Source organism: Triticum aestivum, chromosome 1D, assembly GCF_018294505.1.
Source record: "Triticum aestivum cultivar Chinese Spring chromosome 1D, IWGSC CS RefSeq v2.1, whole genome shotgun sequence".
NCBI classification, from domain to species: Eukaryota; Viridiplantae; Streptophyta; class Magnoliopsida; order Poales; family Poaceae; genus Triticum; species Triticum aestivum.
The window spans coordinates 308,146,311-308,160,962 of NC_057796.1; the positions used below are offsets into that span (position 1 = coordinate 308,146,311).

The 14,652-nt window shown below is 45.6% G+C and overlaps 1 protein-coding gene across 1 annotated transcript; it reads right to left on the reverse strand.

Moving 5' to 3' along the window:
* Window positions 1–987: 987 nt before the first annotated feature.
* Window positions 988–2,687, reverse strand: LOC123181658 (cyclin-P4-1). Its single transcript, XM_044593978.1, has 2 exons — window positions 2,093–2,687; window positions 988–1,472 (listed from the first exon to the last, which is right to left on the reverse strand). The coding sequence occupies exons 1-2, from the start codon at window positions 2,518–2,520 to the stop codon at window positions 1,172–1,174; spliced, it is 729 nt and encodes a 242-aa protein (XP_044449913.1). The 5' UTR covers window positions 2,521–2,687; the 3' UTR covers window positions 988–1,171.
* Between the last annotated feature and the right edge of the window lie 11,965 nt (window positions 2,688–14,652).

Consider the following 14,652-nt stretch of genomic DNA (forward strand, 5'->3'; position numbering starts at 1 on the left):
TACTTCTCTCTCTTGCTGTTGGCTTATCCTTGGGAATTTCATGTGACCGGCCATGTTCTAATCCAGCTCACCGCATTAAGGCCAAAGGCATTATATATTACTACAGCGCAAAAGGCGCAGCCACTAGCCCTACATCTACATGCACACCACGTTCCTTCCGATCCATCCTTGTATTTTCACTGGCAGTCCGCGTCGCCTTGATGCGATGCGTCTACTGTTTCCGATCATCAAATCTTCTCCTCCTCGCCTGCACACCACCGAAGATGCTCGCCCCATTTCCTTGTAGGGTCTCATCGTTTGTGCATTGGACTTTTACTTGTCTCTTGTGGAGATTTTAGATCGAGATAAACATGGAACGACTGCAGTAACTTGTCGGTGTTCTTTTGGCAGAAGCTGTGTATGGTAACTGCATTGTCCTTGCAAAGACGTCTGAAGAAGCATTGATGCTTTTAGCATGGATTATATCATGTACCAGTGACATTTCTGACTAAGCTGTTTCTCGTGAGAAAATCTGACTGAATCTGTCACTGACAGTTTCAGTCCGTTGCCTCAGACACAATTTCAGTCAGAGCGACCTCCATTTCCACCACCCTGCTCATAAATTCAGAGCTCCTGCACGTTTGGAACGCCGAGGGGAATTACTACTCAGTCTCCTGCGAAGCAAATAAACCCATGGCCGTCATTTTCCGCCGCATTCCGGTGAGGCCAATTTTTTCCCAACGCTGCATATACAGTTATGCACACACCATGCAGCGCATAGTAAGAAACATGCCATGTTCTGAGAATCAAACCCGCTTGTTCTCCAATCTCCGCCATCCCACGATGTCCGATCCATCCGTCCAATCATAGTAAATCACCTTTTCCCCGGCGAATAGTTCGCTCCAGAGGGGTGGGGGGAGAACAGCAGAGAACAGTGTGCTGTGACTCACATGCACACAGATTAGATTAGCAGCATCTCAGCTCGTTAAACAATGGGCACGCACAATCTCAATCCGATCCGTTCTTCCATTCATACTGATCCTTCTCTTCCAACAATGGCGAAATCCATCCTAACTAACCAACACCTATGTACCAAGAACGGTAAAGGGAAAAGAAAAGGAGAAAAGAAGAGACCATGACAGTTGACACCGCTGGGACAAGAGAGAGAGAGAGAGAGGAAGAGCCCGATCGATCAGACGGTGAGCTGCTGCTGGTGTCGGTGGCAGCCGGACTTGGTAGCGGCGGCGGCGGTGTCGACCTCCTGGTCGGGCAAGCAGTGCTGCAGCAAGCTGGTGGGGGAGACGGCGTCGATGGAGGGCGGCGGGTGCTCGAGGCACGCCATCTCGGTCTGCAGCACGGCGCAGTAGGAGGCGAAGACGGCGGGCGTGACGTTGAGGTCGAAGGCGATGCCGAAGAGGAAGTCCACCTCCAGGTAGTTCATCTCCATCAGGCTGATCCCTCCCACCCTCGCGAAGTAGGCGTTGTTGTAGCATCTGCACTCACAACAAACAAACATTCGTCAATTTTTCTCTTCGAGGACACGCGAAAGCCTTGCGCGCGATCGACGCATCAACAGCAGCAGCAAGCTTGTTTTGACAGCAATGGTGAATTGCGGTGGTGGCGAAGACATCGAATTGGACATCTGTGAGCTGTCCTCGTGACCAGCTAGAAACGGCAAGGCTAGCTTGGCTCCGGTTGGTGGCGTGCCACTTGGGAATCCAAATAATGGTGGGAAAAAAAATGCGAGCGGGCCGGGCCCGCATGGCTGGTACACACACAGTGGCGGTCCGTGAGGTCGGTCTTGTGCTCGGCACGACACGACAAAGGGATCGCAAAGTCAGATCAGATCAGACTCACAGCCCAATTGGACTGCAGATTTAAGTTAAATCTGCCTCAGTTAAATGATCATGCTGCACTAAGCGACCTCAATTATGGTTCAGTTTATTCGGTAGTAGTAGATCGCTTTATTCCTACTGGTTGAAACGGGAATGCAGATGGTGTAATTCGGTGTCTGTTTGTTGTTAATTTGGGACCAAAATTTTGAATTTGCATGAGCTGGGGTGGATACTAAACGAAGTGGGTGGATAGGTGGATGATGGGTGTGGATACGTACATGTCGTCGACGAACTTGACGGCGGTGAGGACGGAGGTGATGAGGAGGCGGTGGACGTTGAAGGAGTCGACGGCGAGGGCGGGGCGGCGGCGCAGGAAGCGGTCGAGGTAGATGTAGGCCACCACGTAGCAGGAGGGGCTGCAGCCGGCGAACCGGAAGATGCGCTCCAGGTAGCCGCCGACGGAGATGGCCGGCTTCGTCAGCCCCTGGAACGCCGACACCGCCTTCTTCTTCTTCGCCGTCGTCGTCGTCTCCTTGCCGTCTTCTCCTTGATCCTCCTCCTCCTGCTGCTGCTCCTCCACGTCCCGTATGCGCCGCTCCACCGCCGCGACGACGTCGTTGCGCTCCGCCACGCGCGCCAGCAGCGCCGACAGGATCGAGACCACCCGCGGCACCGCCGCCTGGTCCTCCGCCGCCATCGTCATCATCGGCCGACCGATCGCTCTCCTTGCCTGCTCTAGCTCTAGCTTGCTTGGGGTCTTGGAGCTGGAGGCGAGGGAAAGAGAGGGAGAGAGAGAGCGCGAGCGAGCGGGAGGTGAGGTGGGAGGTGGTGGTGGATATAAAGGGTTGGAGGGAAAGTGAAACGGACGCCAAAGGAGAGGATGGAGGAGGAATTCGTGGGTGGGAGGGCGCTTTGCTTTGATATCTTGCTGCTCTGCTCTGTACGCCTGCTGCGCAGGTGGAATAAATTTGTCGGCGGCGGCGGCGATAACGTAGCGGCACCTGCGGTGAAACTGCCCGGCTGCTGGTAAAACTCTGGGGGGTTTGGATGGCGTACGTGTCACGGCTGGCTGGACAGCTCGATCGGGCATGACAGCAGGCCCCAGCCGTGCCGTGCGTGCCCTCGACGACGGTCGATGCATGCCTGCCCGAAACTCTGCCGAGATCTCTCGGTGACCACGCCTTAACTCGCAGATCGCGAGTGTCGGGCAGGGTCAAGGAAGAGGTCTCCAGAGTTAAAGTTAAACTACGTGCGCGGCAGTGAGAAATCCTCGTGAGATCCGGCCGCCGGTCGTTTTCCAAGCTGGTAGGCAGCGTACGGGCGTAGTATCTCCAGTCCACTGAGAAATCACCGGGAATTAGGGCGTTTCGCACGCCAAGCTCGTGCGTGTGTGTGCCGTAGCCGGCGGCCGCGTGCAACGTACCTGCCCAGCTCGTCGGCGGGAGACGAGGGGGTGTTTCTGCTCGCCTAAATAACGACCAAGTGCCTGACACGGTAAATACTACTCTAGTTCATTGATTCTTACAGTGTGAAATTGAGATGGTAGTAGTACTCCCTGTATTTAATTAATCAACTAAGCTCTATGCAACGCGCATATACGCTCTGTATTCTGGAACATGAATGAAGGTGTAGACTGCAATGCAGGTGTAGAATGTAGGGTAAAGAAGGGAGTCAGCCGAGTACGAGTAGCACGTAGTACAGTAGTCGAGTCGAGGAGGGAAGCATGAAGCGGAGTCGGGTCATGTTTGTGCGTGGAGCGGTGATCTGATTCGGCCGCGGAGAGACAGCTAGGCCGTGCACGTTGCCCCTCACGTCGGGCGAGCATGCATGCATGTGATTCCACCACCAATCATCATCTGCTTTCTTTCGTCGTTTCCTTTCCGTCCTCCCGCCAGAGAAGAGCCACACATCTACTCATTGGCTGTCACTCTTTTTTTCTGGGGGAATTGTGGTTGTCACTCGTCAGTGCTGGAAATGGCCTCCATGTTTCTCGGAAAAAACTTGGTCTAAATGAGTCGGATCGGAGAAACCATCGTGGATCAAATCTGCCTGCTAGTAGCCGTTTTTCTTCTTCTTGTTGTTGGGGTGAAATTGAGCAGCATATGTATGTATGGATTGATCCGATCAGTAGCCGCTGGCCGGAGACGAGAGGGGAATATGCCCACAAGCAAGAAGGCACATGTGCGAGTGCGACACCTTGGCACGTTACAGTGTTAGTGTGTCCCCTGTCCGGTCCAGTTGTCAGGTATTTTCCTGCAATTGTTTGGCCCTTTTGGGATTCAATAGCCGATTTTATGGGGCAGTATGTGCTACTAGTACTGGCCGGTCCCATGGCTCCCAGCTGCCTCGTCCATGTGAGGGCGGACTAGTTTATCCCGGTGGAGCAAAGAAAAGGTTGGATCCACAGATGCTAATCATCAGGTTTAAGCAAAGGTTTTCAATGTCTCCTTTCCGGAAGATGGAGAGAAGGTACACTCTGGGGTATGCTATGATCCCATCAAAGACCTGCAGTATATATGTTTATAAGTGTGTTGCACCAACCAATCTTGTCACCATGGACCTACTTGGGTGGACATAATTTTTCGCTGGAAATTCAAATAAATGATGGATTTGGCCGACGCAAAATGGAAAATTAAACACACGTCCGAGGTGTGTCTTCTTATACAGATAAGCTGCAAAAATCTTATGAAGGTTACAACATCTCTAATCGGATTGAACTAATTTGACCGCATTTATCTGTGGGCGTGTTTAGACAGCGTCCGCGAACATGCCCGCAGAAACCCCATTTGTCCTTAAAAAAAGGAAAGAGCGAGAGGAAAAAAAAGGAGAAAGTGGTTCAGGGTGATCCTAGTCCGACTGACGGGCTGATCGGATACGTACGTACATTCTCGTTTCCTCCCTACATATGAGCTGGGTTTGGGGGTTTGTGGACCTCCGGACCTATGGGGATTATTTCCTCCCAACCGAGACCACTGAAAGCAGGGGGGATGAATAGGCGACTAACAATTTTTAGCCTCTTTTTAACAAAATAGGTTTAACAACAAAATAGGTTGTCTAGATATGCAACTAAGTGGACAACCTATATGATGCGCTCAACAACAACACAACCAAGCAAGCACAATATACAAACACAATATAAGCTTGCACAAAGTACAGGTTAGAAATAATCACAAGTGGAGTCGCTGGAGACGAGGATTTGTTACCGAAGTTTCCTCCTTTCAGGGGGAGGTACGTCTCATTGGAGCCGTGTCGAGGCACAATGCTCCCGAAGAAGTCACTAGGGCCACCGTATTCTCCTCGCGCCCTCGCACAATGCAAGATGTTGTGATTCCACTAGTAGTGCCCTTGAAGGCGGCGACTGAATCTTTACAAGCAAGGTTGGTGCTCTCTCCACAACTTAATTGAAGGCTCCCAACACCACCATGAAGCTTCACCACAATGGAATGTGGCTCCGAGGTGACATCTTCTGTCTAGAGTGCCCAAACACCCAAGAGTAACAAGATCCGCAAGGGATTAGTGGGGGAATCAAATTTCTCTTGGTGGAAGTGTAGATCGAAGCCCTCTCCTTCAGACCCTAGAGAATCAACAAGTTTTGATGGCTAGGGAGAAAGATCAGGCAATGAGCTTTGGGACAACAATGGAGCAAACGGGATAAGAGGTGAGTCTTCTTGGGGAAGAAGACCCCCTTTATATAGTGGGGCTCAAATCCAACCGTTAAGTGCCCAGCTCGCACTCAAGCGGTACTACTGACGGAGTGAAATACCGTCAGATCCCTCGATAAGGTTCATGACGAGGTCGGAAGTACCAGGACAGAGTCTGCACACACAGTTTAACCAACTTCGGGCCTCCGAAGAGTAATACCCTACGTCCTGCTTATTTTTGTTATTCATGATGAGGGGATGCCTCGTGCAGAGGATTACAATGGTGTACGAGATTGCTACCGAGAGTTTTTGGATCTGAGATTGGATGCCCTAGGTGAAGGAAATATGCCCTAGAGGCAATAATAAAGTTATTATTTATTTCCTTATTTCATGATAAATGTTTATTATTCATGCTAGAATTGTATTAACCGGAAACTTAGTACATGTGTGAATACATAGACAAAACATAAGTGTCCCTAGTATGCATCTACTTGACTAGCTCATTTATCAAAGATGGTTATGTTTCCTAACCATAGACATGTGTTGTCATTTGATGAACGAGATCACATCATTAGGAGAATGATGTGATGGACAAGACCCATTCGTTAGCTTAGCATTATGATCGTTTCAGTTTCATTGCTACTACTTTCTTCATGACTTATATATGTTCCTCAGACTATGAGATTATGCAACTCCCGAATACCGGAGGAACACCTTGTGTGCTATCAAACGTCACAACATAACTGGGTGATTATAAAGATGCTCTACAGGTGTCTCCAAAGGTGTTTGTTGAGTTGGCATAGATCAAGATTAGGATTTGTCACTCCGTGTATCGGAGCGGTATCTCTGGGCCCTCTCGGTAATGCACATCACTATAAGCCTTGCAAGCATTGTGACTAATGAGTTAGTTGCGGGATGATGCATTACGGAACGAGTAAAGAGACTTGCCGGTAACGAGATTGAACTAGGTATGAGGATACCGACGATCGAATCTCGGGCAAGTAACATACCGATGACAAAGGGAACAACGTATGTTGTTATGCGGTTTGACCGATAAAGATCTTCGTAGAATATGTAGGAACCAATATGAGCATCTAGGTTCCGCTATTGGTTATTGACCAGAGATGTGTCTCGGTCATGTCTACATAGTTCTCGAACCCGTAGGGTCTGCACGCTTAACGTTCGATGACGATTTATATTATGAGTTATGTGATTTGATGTACCGAAGGTTGTTCGGAGTCCCGGATGAGATCACGGACATGACGAGGAGTCTCGAAATGGTCGAGACGTAAAGATCGATATATTGGAAGGCTATATTCGGACATCGGAAAGGTTCCGAGTGATTCGGGTATTTATCGGAGTACCGGAGAGTTACAGGAATTCGCCGGGAGAAGTAATGGGCCTTATTGGGCTTTAGTGGAGAGAGGGGAGATGGGTCAAGAGGTGGCGCGCGCCTCCCCCCTGCCCAAACCGAATTGGACAAGGGGTGGGGGCGCAGCCCCCCCTTCCTTCTCCCTCTCCCTCTCTTTCCTTCTCTCCTACTCCGAATAGGAAAGAGGAGGAGAATCCTACTTGGACTGGGGAGTCCTAGTAGGATTCCTCACACCTGGCGCGCCCCCTTCGGCCGGCTACCTCTTCCCTCCCCTCCTTTATATACGTGGCCAGGGGGCACTCCAAAGGCACTCAAGATTGGTCTTACCTGTGTGCGGTGCCCCCATCCACAGTTACACACCTCGGTCATATCGTCGTAGTGCTTAGGCGAAGCCCTGCGCCGGTAACTTCATCATCACCGTCGCCACGCTGTCGTGCTGACGGAACTCTCCCTCGGCCTCAACTGGATCAAGAGTACGAGGGACGTCATCGAGCTGAACGTGTGCTGAACACGGAGGTGCCTTACGTTCGGTGCTAGGATCGGTCGGATCGTGAAAACATACGACTACATCAACCGCGTTGATATAACGCTTCCGCTTTCGGTCTACGAGGGTACGTGGACACACTCTCCCACTCGTTGCTATGCATCACCTAGATAGATCTTGCATGATCGTAGGAAATTTTTGAAATTACTGTGTTCCCCAACACTAGGGTATACCCAGACCTCCCCTTATATAGACATGGAGGTCTATTTTTTACATAGCGCCCCGATGCGATCTTGGCCGCCGCCGACCTTGCCTTGTGGGACGGGCTAGGGTAAGGTCGGTTCCTTCTGTTACTTGGGCTTCAAGCATTGACCCATGTCTCCGTCTGGTTCGGCCTGATTAGATACTCCCGGGTCATGGCCCTGTCAGTAGCCCCCGAGTGTGGCGAAGGTCGCTGGCTTGCTCTGAGACCTTCGTCGGGCTCTCTCTCTCTCTCTCTGGTAAGTTTAGCCCTCCTCATCTTATGATGCCTTCTAGTCGTAGTGTGAGCCCTCTTTCTTCCTTGATGTAGCACTGTTGCCTTCTCTTTGAGGCGAGGCTGCTTTTGGGCCGATTTGGGCCCAGTTTCACCTATAGGTTTAAGCAAAGGTTTAAATTGTCTCCTTTCCGAAAGATGGACAGAAGGTACACTCTGGGGAATGATCCCATCCAAGACATGCAGTATATATATTTATAAGTGTGTTGCATCAACCAATCTTGTCAACATGGACCTACTTGGGTGGACATAATCTTTCGCTGGAAACTCAGATGCATGATAGATTTCGCCGACGCAGAATTGGAAATCAAACAGACGCCCCGGGTGTTTCTTCTTCTACAAATAAGCTGCAAAAATCTACAAAAATCTTATGAAGGTTAGAGCATCTCTAATCGGACTAGACTAATTTGACCCCGTTTATCCATGGGCGCGTTTGGACAGTATCCGCAAACATGCCCGCATAAACCACATTTTTCCACGCACATGATGACACCCCATTTGTCCTTCGAACAAATGTATATTACTGATTGGATGGAAAGAGTGAGAGGGAAGAAAGAACAAAGAAAGAGAGAAAGTGGTCCATAGTGGGTCGGGTTCAATAGGGATGACTTTCAGTGGTGGTTATTTAGCAGGAAATGCTAGGTGGAGGACCTCCTGAGGAAAACCCCGTTCAAGTGAGTAACAACCCTCAACTCCTGCCCCAGCACCCTCACTTTCACGCAAATCAGCACAACCATTTAATCGGGCCTTTGCAATAGCATGAAGTTCCAAGTCAGAAAAATAAATTAATAATCAGAATAATTAGCATAGTCTGGGGCATCAACATAATTTACCTATACTTGAAGGTCCAATTGATGAACCTAATGAGAATGGTGGACTTTTCAAGGCTGGGGGCATTGGGCAATGCCAACCTAGATGGAATTGATTAACCATGAGATGCAACCACTTGTTGTTCTACCTCCCCTACAAAATGAAGAATTCCTTGACATGGAGAATAACAATGACTTGACACTATCTTTGGCAACTTCCACATTCAGTGCTAGTTCTACGGAATCTTTGCTGGTAGCATTGGAGGGAAATGGTGATTTGATCACGTGAGCCAGGCTCCGGAAATCTTTAATTTGAATGCATACATCAGGTATTATCACGGTAAAAAATTTACTGATTAGTAATCCAAAATATTTGCAAAGGTAGACTAGTTTGATCCTTTAACTATCCTTTTTAGGGTGTCCTCTAACTATCTTTTTTATAGGGCAAGACCAAACTTCACCCATCAAACTCCACAATAAGTGGGATACAAATCTCATCATGCAGCTGGCCAAGCCACACATGGCGCCCTTGAGCAAGGTTAAGTGAAAATTGAGCTAAACTACGTGCCTCCCTATTAGAAGCACGCCCTTCAAAAACAAAGATACATGAAAAAGCTGCTACACAAGCCTTGATCTTGCTATGCTCGCTGAATAACGATCCCCCCTGCACCCTTATTAATGTTTCCAACACCCTGTTTCGAATTAGAAGCTATGACAAACTGGGTGATGTGAAGATCCTCAGCCAAACAGAGTGCCTCCCGCCATGCGATAGCCTCCATGGTCGAGGGATCATGTACTCTGCTACTTCTTGAGCTTGCGTTGGTTTTTCCCTTGAAGAGGAAAGGGTGATGCAACAAAGTAGAGATAAGTATTTCTCTCAGTTAAGAACCAAGGTATCAATCCAGTAGGAGGAACACACAAGTCCCTAATAGATGCACCTACACAAACAAACAAACAAATAATTGCACCCAACACGCAGAAGGGGTTGTCAATCCCTTCACGGTCACTTGCAAGGATGAGATCTGATAGAGATTGATATAAAAGATAAGTAAAAGTGCAAAATAAAATAAAGGTAAATAAATTACAGCAAGGTATCTTTGTGTTTTTGGTTTTATAGATCTGAAAATAATATGATAGAAATAGACCCGGGGGCCATAGTTTTCACTAGAGGCTTCTCTCTTGAAAGAACACATACGATGAGTAAACAAATTACTGTTGAGCAATTGATAGAAAAGTGCATAGTTATGATGATACCCAAGGCAATGATCATGAATATAGGCATCACGTCCGTGACAAGTAGACCGACTCCCGCCTACATCTACTTCTATTACTCCACACATCAACCGCTATCCAACATGCATCTCGTGTATTATGTTGACAAGAACGGAGTAACGCTATAAGCAAGATGACATGATGTAGAGGGATAGATCCAATCAATATGAAATAAACCCCGTCTTTTTATCCTTAGTAGCTGCTACCTCTTGAGCATGCGTTGGTTTTTCCTTGAAGAGGAAAGGGTAATGCAGCAAAGTAGCGTAAGTATTTCCCTCGGTTTTTGAGAACCAAGGTATCAATCCAGTAGGAGATTACACGCAAGTCACCTAGTACCTGCACAAACAATCAAGAACCTTGCAACCAACGCGATAAAGGGGTTGTCAATCCCTTCACGGTCACTCACAAAAGTGAGATCTAATAAAGATAGTAAAGTAAATATTTTTGGTATTTTTGTTGTATAGATTGGAAAGTAAAGATTGCAAAATAAACGGCGACAGAAATTGGCAAGTTGACGGGAAACTAATACGATGTAAAATAGACCCGGGGCCATATAGGTTTCACTAGTGGCTTCTCTCATGATAGCATATATTATGGTGGGTGAGCAAATTACTGTCGAGCAATTGATAGAAAAGCGCAAAGTTATGAGAATATCTACGCAATGATCATGAATATAGGCATCACGTCCGTGTCAAGTAGACCGAAAACGATTCTGCATCTACTACTATTACTCCACACATCGACCGCTATCCAGCATGCATCTAGAGTATTAAGTTCATAAGAACAGAGTAACGCATTAAGCAAGATGACATGATGTAGAGGGATAAACTCAAGCAATATGATATAAACCACATATTTTTATCCTCGATGGCAACAATACAATACGTGCCTTGCTACCCCTACTGTCACTGAGAAAGGACACCGCAAGATTGAACCCAAAGCTAAGCACTTCTCCCATTGCAAGAAAGATCAATCTAGTAGGCCAAACTAAACCTTCAATCCGAAGAGACTTGCAAAGATATCAAATCATGCATATAAGAATTCAGAGAAGAACCAAATATTATTCATAGATAATCTTGATCATACATCCACAATTCATCGGATCTCGACAAACACACCGCAAAAGAGTATTACATCGAATAGATCTCCAAGAACATCGAAGAGAACTTTGTATTGAGAACCAAAGAGAGAGAAGAAGCCATCTAGATAATAACTATGGACCCGAAGGTCTGTGGTAAACTACTCACGCTTCATCGCAGAGGCTATGGTGTTGATGTAGAATCCCTCCGTGATCGATTCCCCCTCTGGCAGATCGCTGGAAAAGGCCCCAAGATGGGATCTCACGGGTACAAAAGGTTGCGGCGGTGGAAAAGTGGTTTCGTGGCTCCCCCTAATGTTTTTAGGGTATAAGAGTATATATAGGCGAAAGAAGTACGTCGGTGGAGCTCCGTGGGGCCCACGAGGGTGGGGGCGCGCCTACCCCCTGGGCACGCCCTCCTGCCTCGTGGCCGCCTCACGGAGTTCCAGACTTCAACTCCAACTCTTCTGGATTGCGTTTGTTCCAAGAAAGATCATAGCGAAGGTTTCATTCCGTTTGGATTCCATTTGGTATTCCTTTTCTGCAAAACACTGAAATAGGCAAAAAAACAGAAACTGGCACTGGGCCTTCGGTGAATAGGTTAGTCCCAAAAATAATATAAAAGAGCATATTAAAGCCCATTAAACATCCAAAATAGATAATATACTAGCACGGAACAATCAAAAATTATAGATACGTTGGAGATGTATCAAGCATCCCCAAGCTTAATTCCTACTCGTCCTCGAGTAGGTAAATGATAAAAATTGAATTTTTGAGGTGGAATGCTACCTAACATAATTTTCAATGTAATTTTCTTTATTGTGGCATGAATGTTCAGATCCATAAGATTCAAAATAAAAGTTTAATATTGACATAAAAATAATAATACTTCAAGCATACTAATAAAGCAATCATGTCTTCTCAAAATAACATGGCCAAAGAAAGTTATCCCTACAAAATCATATAGTCTGGCTATGCTCTATGTTCATCACACAAAATATTTAATCATGCACAACCCCGATGACAAGCCAAGCAATTGTTTCATACTTTTGATGTTCTCAAACTTTTTCAATCTCCACGCAATACATGAGTGTGAACCATGGACATAGCACTATAGGTGGAATAGAATGGTGGTTGTTGAGAAGACAAAAGGGAGAAGATAGTCTCACATCAACTAGGCGTATCAACGGGCTATGGAGATGCCCATAATAGATATCAATGTGAGTGAGTAGGGATTGCCATGCAATGGATGCACTAGAGCTATAAGTGTATGAAAGCTCAACAAAAGAAACTAAGTGGGTGTGCATCCAACTCGCTTGCTCACGAAGACCTAGGGCAATTTGAGGAAGCCCATCATTGGAATATACAAGCCAAGTTCTATAATGTAAAATTCCCACTAGTATAAAAGTAACAACATAGGAGACTCTCTATCATGAATATCATGGTGCTACTTTGAAGCACAAGTATGGTAAAAGGATAGTAGCATTGTCCATTCTCTCTTTTTCTCTCATTTTTTTATTTGGGCCTTTCTCTTTTTTTATTATGGCCTCTTTTTTCGTCCGGAGTCTCATCCCGACTTGTGGGGGAATCATAGTCTCCATCATCCTTTCCTCACTGGGACAATGATCTAATAATGATGATCATCACACTTTTATTTACTTACAACTCAAGAATTAGATAAAAATATGACTCTATGTGAATGCCTCCGGCGGTGTACCGGGATGATTCAAGAGTGACATGTATGAAAAATGATAAACGGCGGCGTTGCCACAAATACGATGTCAACTACATGATCATGCAAAGCAATATGACAACGATGGAGTGTGTCATAATAAATGGAACGGTGGAAAGTTGCATGGCAATATATCTCGGAATGGCTATGGAAATGCCATAATAGGTAGGTATGGTGGCTGTTTTGAGGAAGGTATATGGTGGGGTGTATGATACCGGCGAAAGGTGCATGGTATTAGAGAGGCTAGCAATGGTGGAAGGGTGAGAGTGCGTATAATCCATGGACTCAACATTAGTCATAAAGAACTCACATACTTATTGCAAAAATCTATTAGTTATCAAAACGAAGTACTACGCGCATGCTCCTAGGGGGATAGATTGGTAGGAAAAGACCATCGCTCGTCCCCGACCGCCACTCATAAGGCAGACAATAAATAAATAAATCATGCTCCGACTTCATCACATAACGGTTCACTATACGTGCATGCTACGGGAATCACAAACTTTAACACAAGTATCTCTCAAATTCACAACTACTCAACTAGCATGACTCTAATATCACAATCTTCATATCTCAAAACAATCATAATGAATCAAACTTCTCATAGTATTCAATGCACTTTATATGATACTTTTTATTATACCCATCTTGGATGCTCATCATATTAGGACTAATTTTATAGCCAAAGCAAATTACCATGCTGTTCTAAAAGACTCTCAAAATAATATAAGTGAAGCATGAGAGATCAATAATTTCTATAAAATAAAACCACCACCGCACTCTGAAAAGATATAAGTGAAGCACTAGAGCAAAATTATCTAGCTCAAAAGATATAAGCGAAGCACATAGAGTATTCTAATAAATTCCGATTCATGCGTGTCTCTCCAAAAGGTGTTTAAAGCAAGGATGATTGTGTTAAACTAAAAATCAAAGACTCAAATCATACAAGACGCTCCAAGCAAAACACATATCATGTGGTGAATAAAAATATAGCCTCAAGTAAAGTTACCGATAGACGAAGACGAAAGAGGGGATGCCTTCCGGGGAATCCCCAAGCTTAGGCTTTTGGTTGTCCTTGAATTTTACCTTGGGGTTCCTTGAGAATCCCCAAGCTTAGGATCTTGCCACTCCTTATTCCAAAATCCATCAAATCTTTACTCAAAACTTGAAAACTTCACAACATAAAACTTAAACAGAAAATCTCATGTGCTCCGTGAGTATAAGAAAATAAACAACCACTTTAAGGTACTGTTATGAAATTATTTATTTATATTGGTGTTAAACCTACTGTATTCCAACTTCTCTATGGTTCATACCCCCCGATACTACTCATAGATTCATTAAAATAAGCAAACAACACACGAAAAACAGAATCTGTCAAAACAGAACAGTCTGTAGCAATCTGTATCAAAAGAATACTTATGGAACTCCAAAATTTCTGAAATAAGTTGGTGGACGTGAGGAATTTGTCTATTAATCATCTGCAAAAAGTATCAACCTAAAAGCACTCTCCAGTAAAAAATGGTATCTAATCTCGTGAGCGCAAAAGTTTCTGTTTTTTACAGCAAGATTGCAAAGACTTCACCCATGTCTTCCCAAAGGTTCTACTTGGCACAAACACTAATTAAAACATAAAACCACATCTAAACAGAGGCTAGATTAATTATTTATTACTAAACAGGAACAAAAAGCAAGGAACAAAAATAAAATTGGGTTGCCTCTCAACAAGCGCTTTTCTTTAAAGCCTTTTTAGCTAGGCATTGATAATTTTAATGATGCTCACATGAAAGACAAGAATTGAAGCGCAAAGAGAGCATCATAAAACACGTGACAAACACATATAAGTCTAACATACTTCCTATGCATAGGAATTTTGTAATCAAATAAATTTTCAAGGCAAGCAAAAACTAGCATA

Coding starts and splice junctions, on each gene's coding strand:
- LOC123181658 (XM_044593978.1), bottom strand. CDS start 2,520: ATGATGACGATGGCGGCGGAGGACCAGGCGGCGGTGCCGCGGGTGGTC. Junction 1,473..2,092: donor GTCAAGTTCGTCGACGACAT/GTACGTATCCAC, acceptor TTGTGAGTGCAG/ATGCTACAACAACGCCTACT.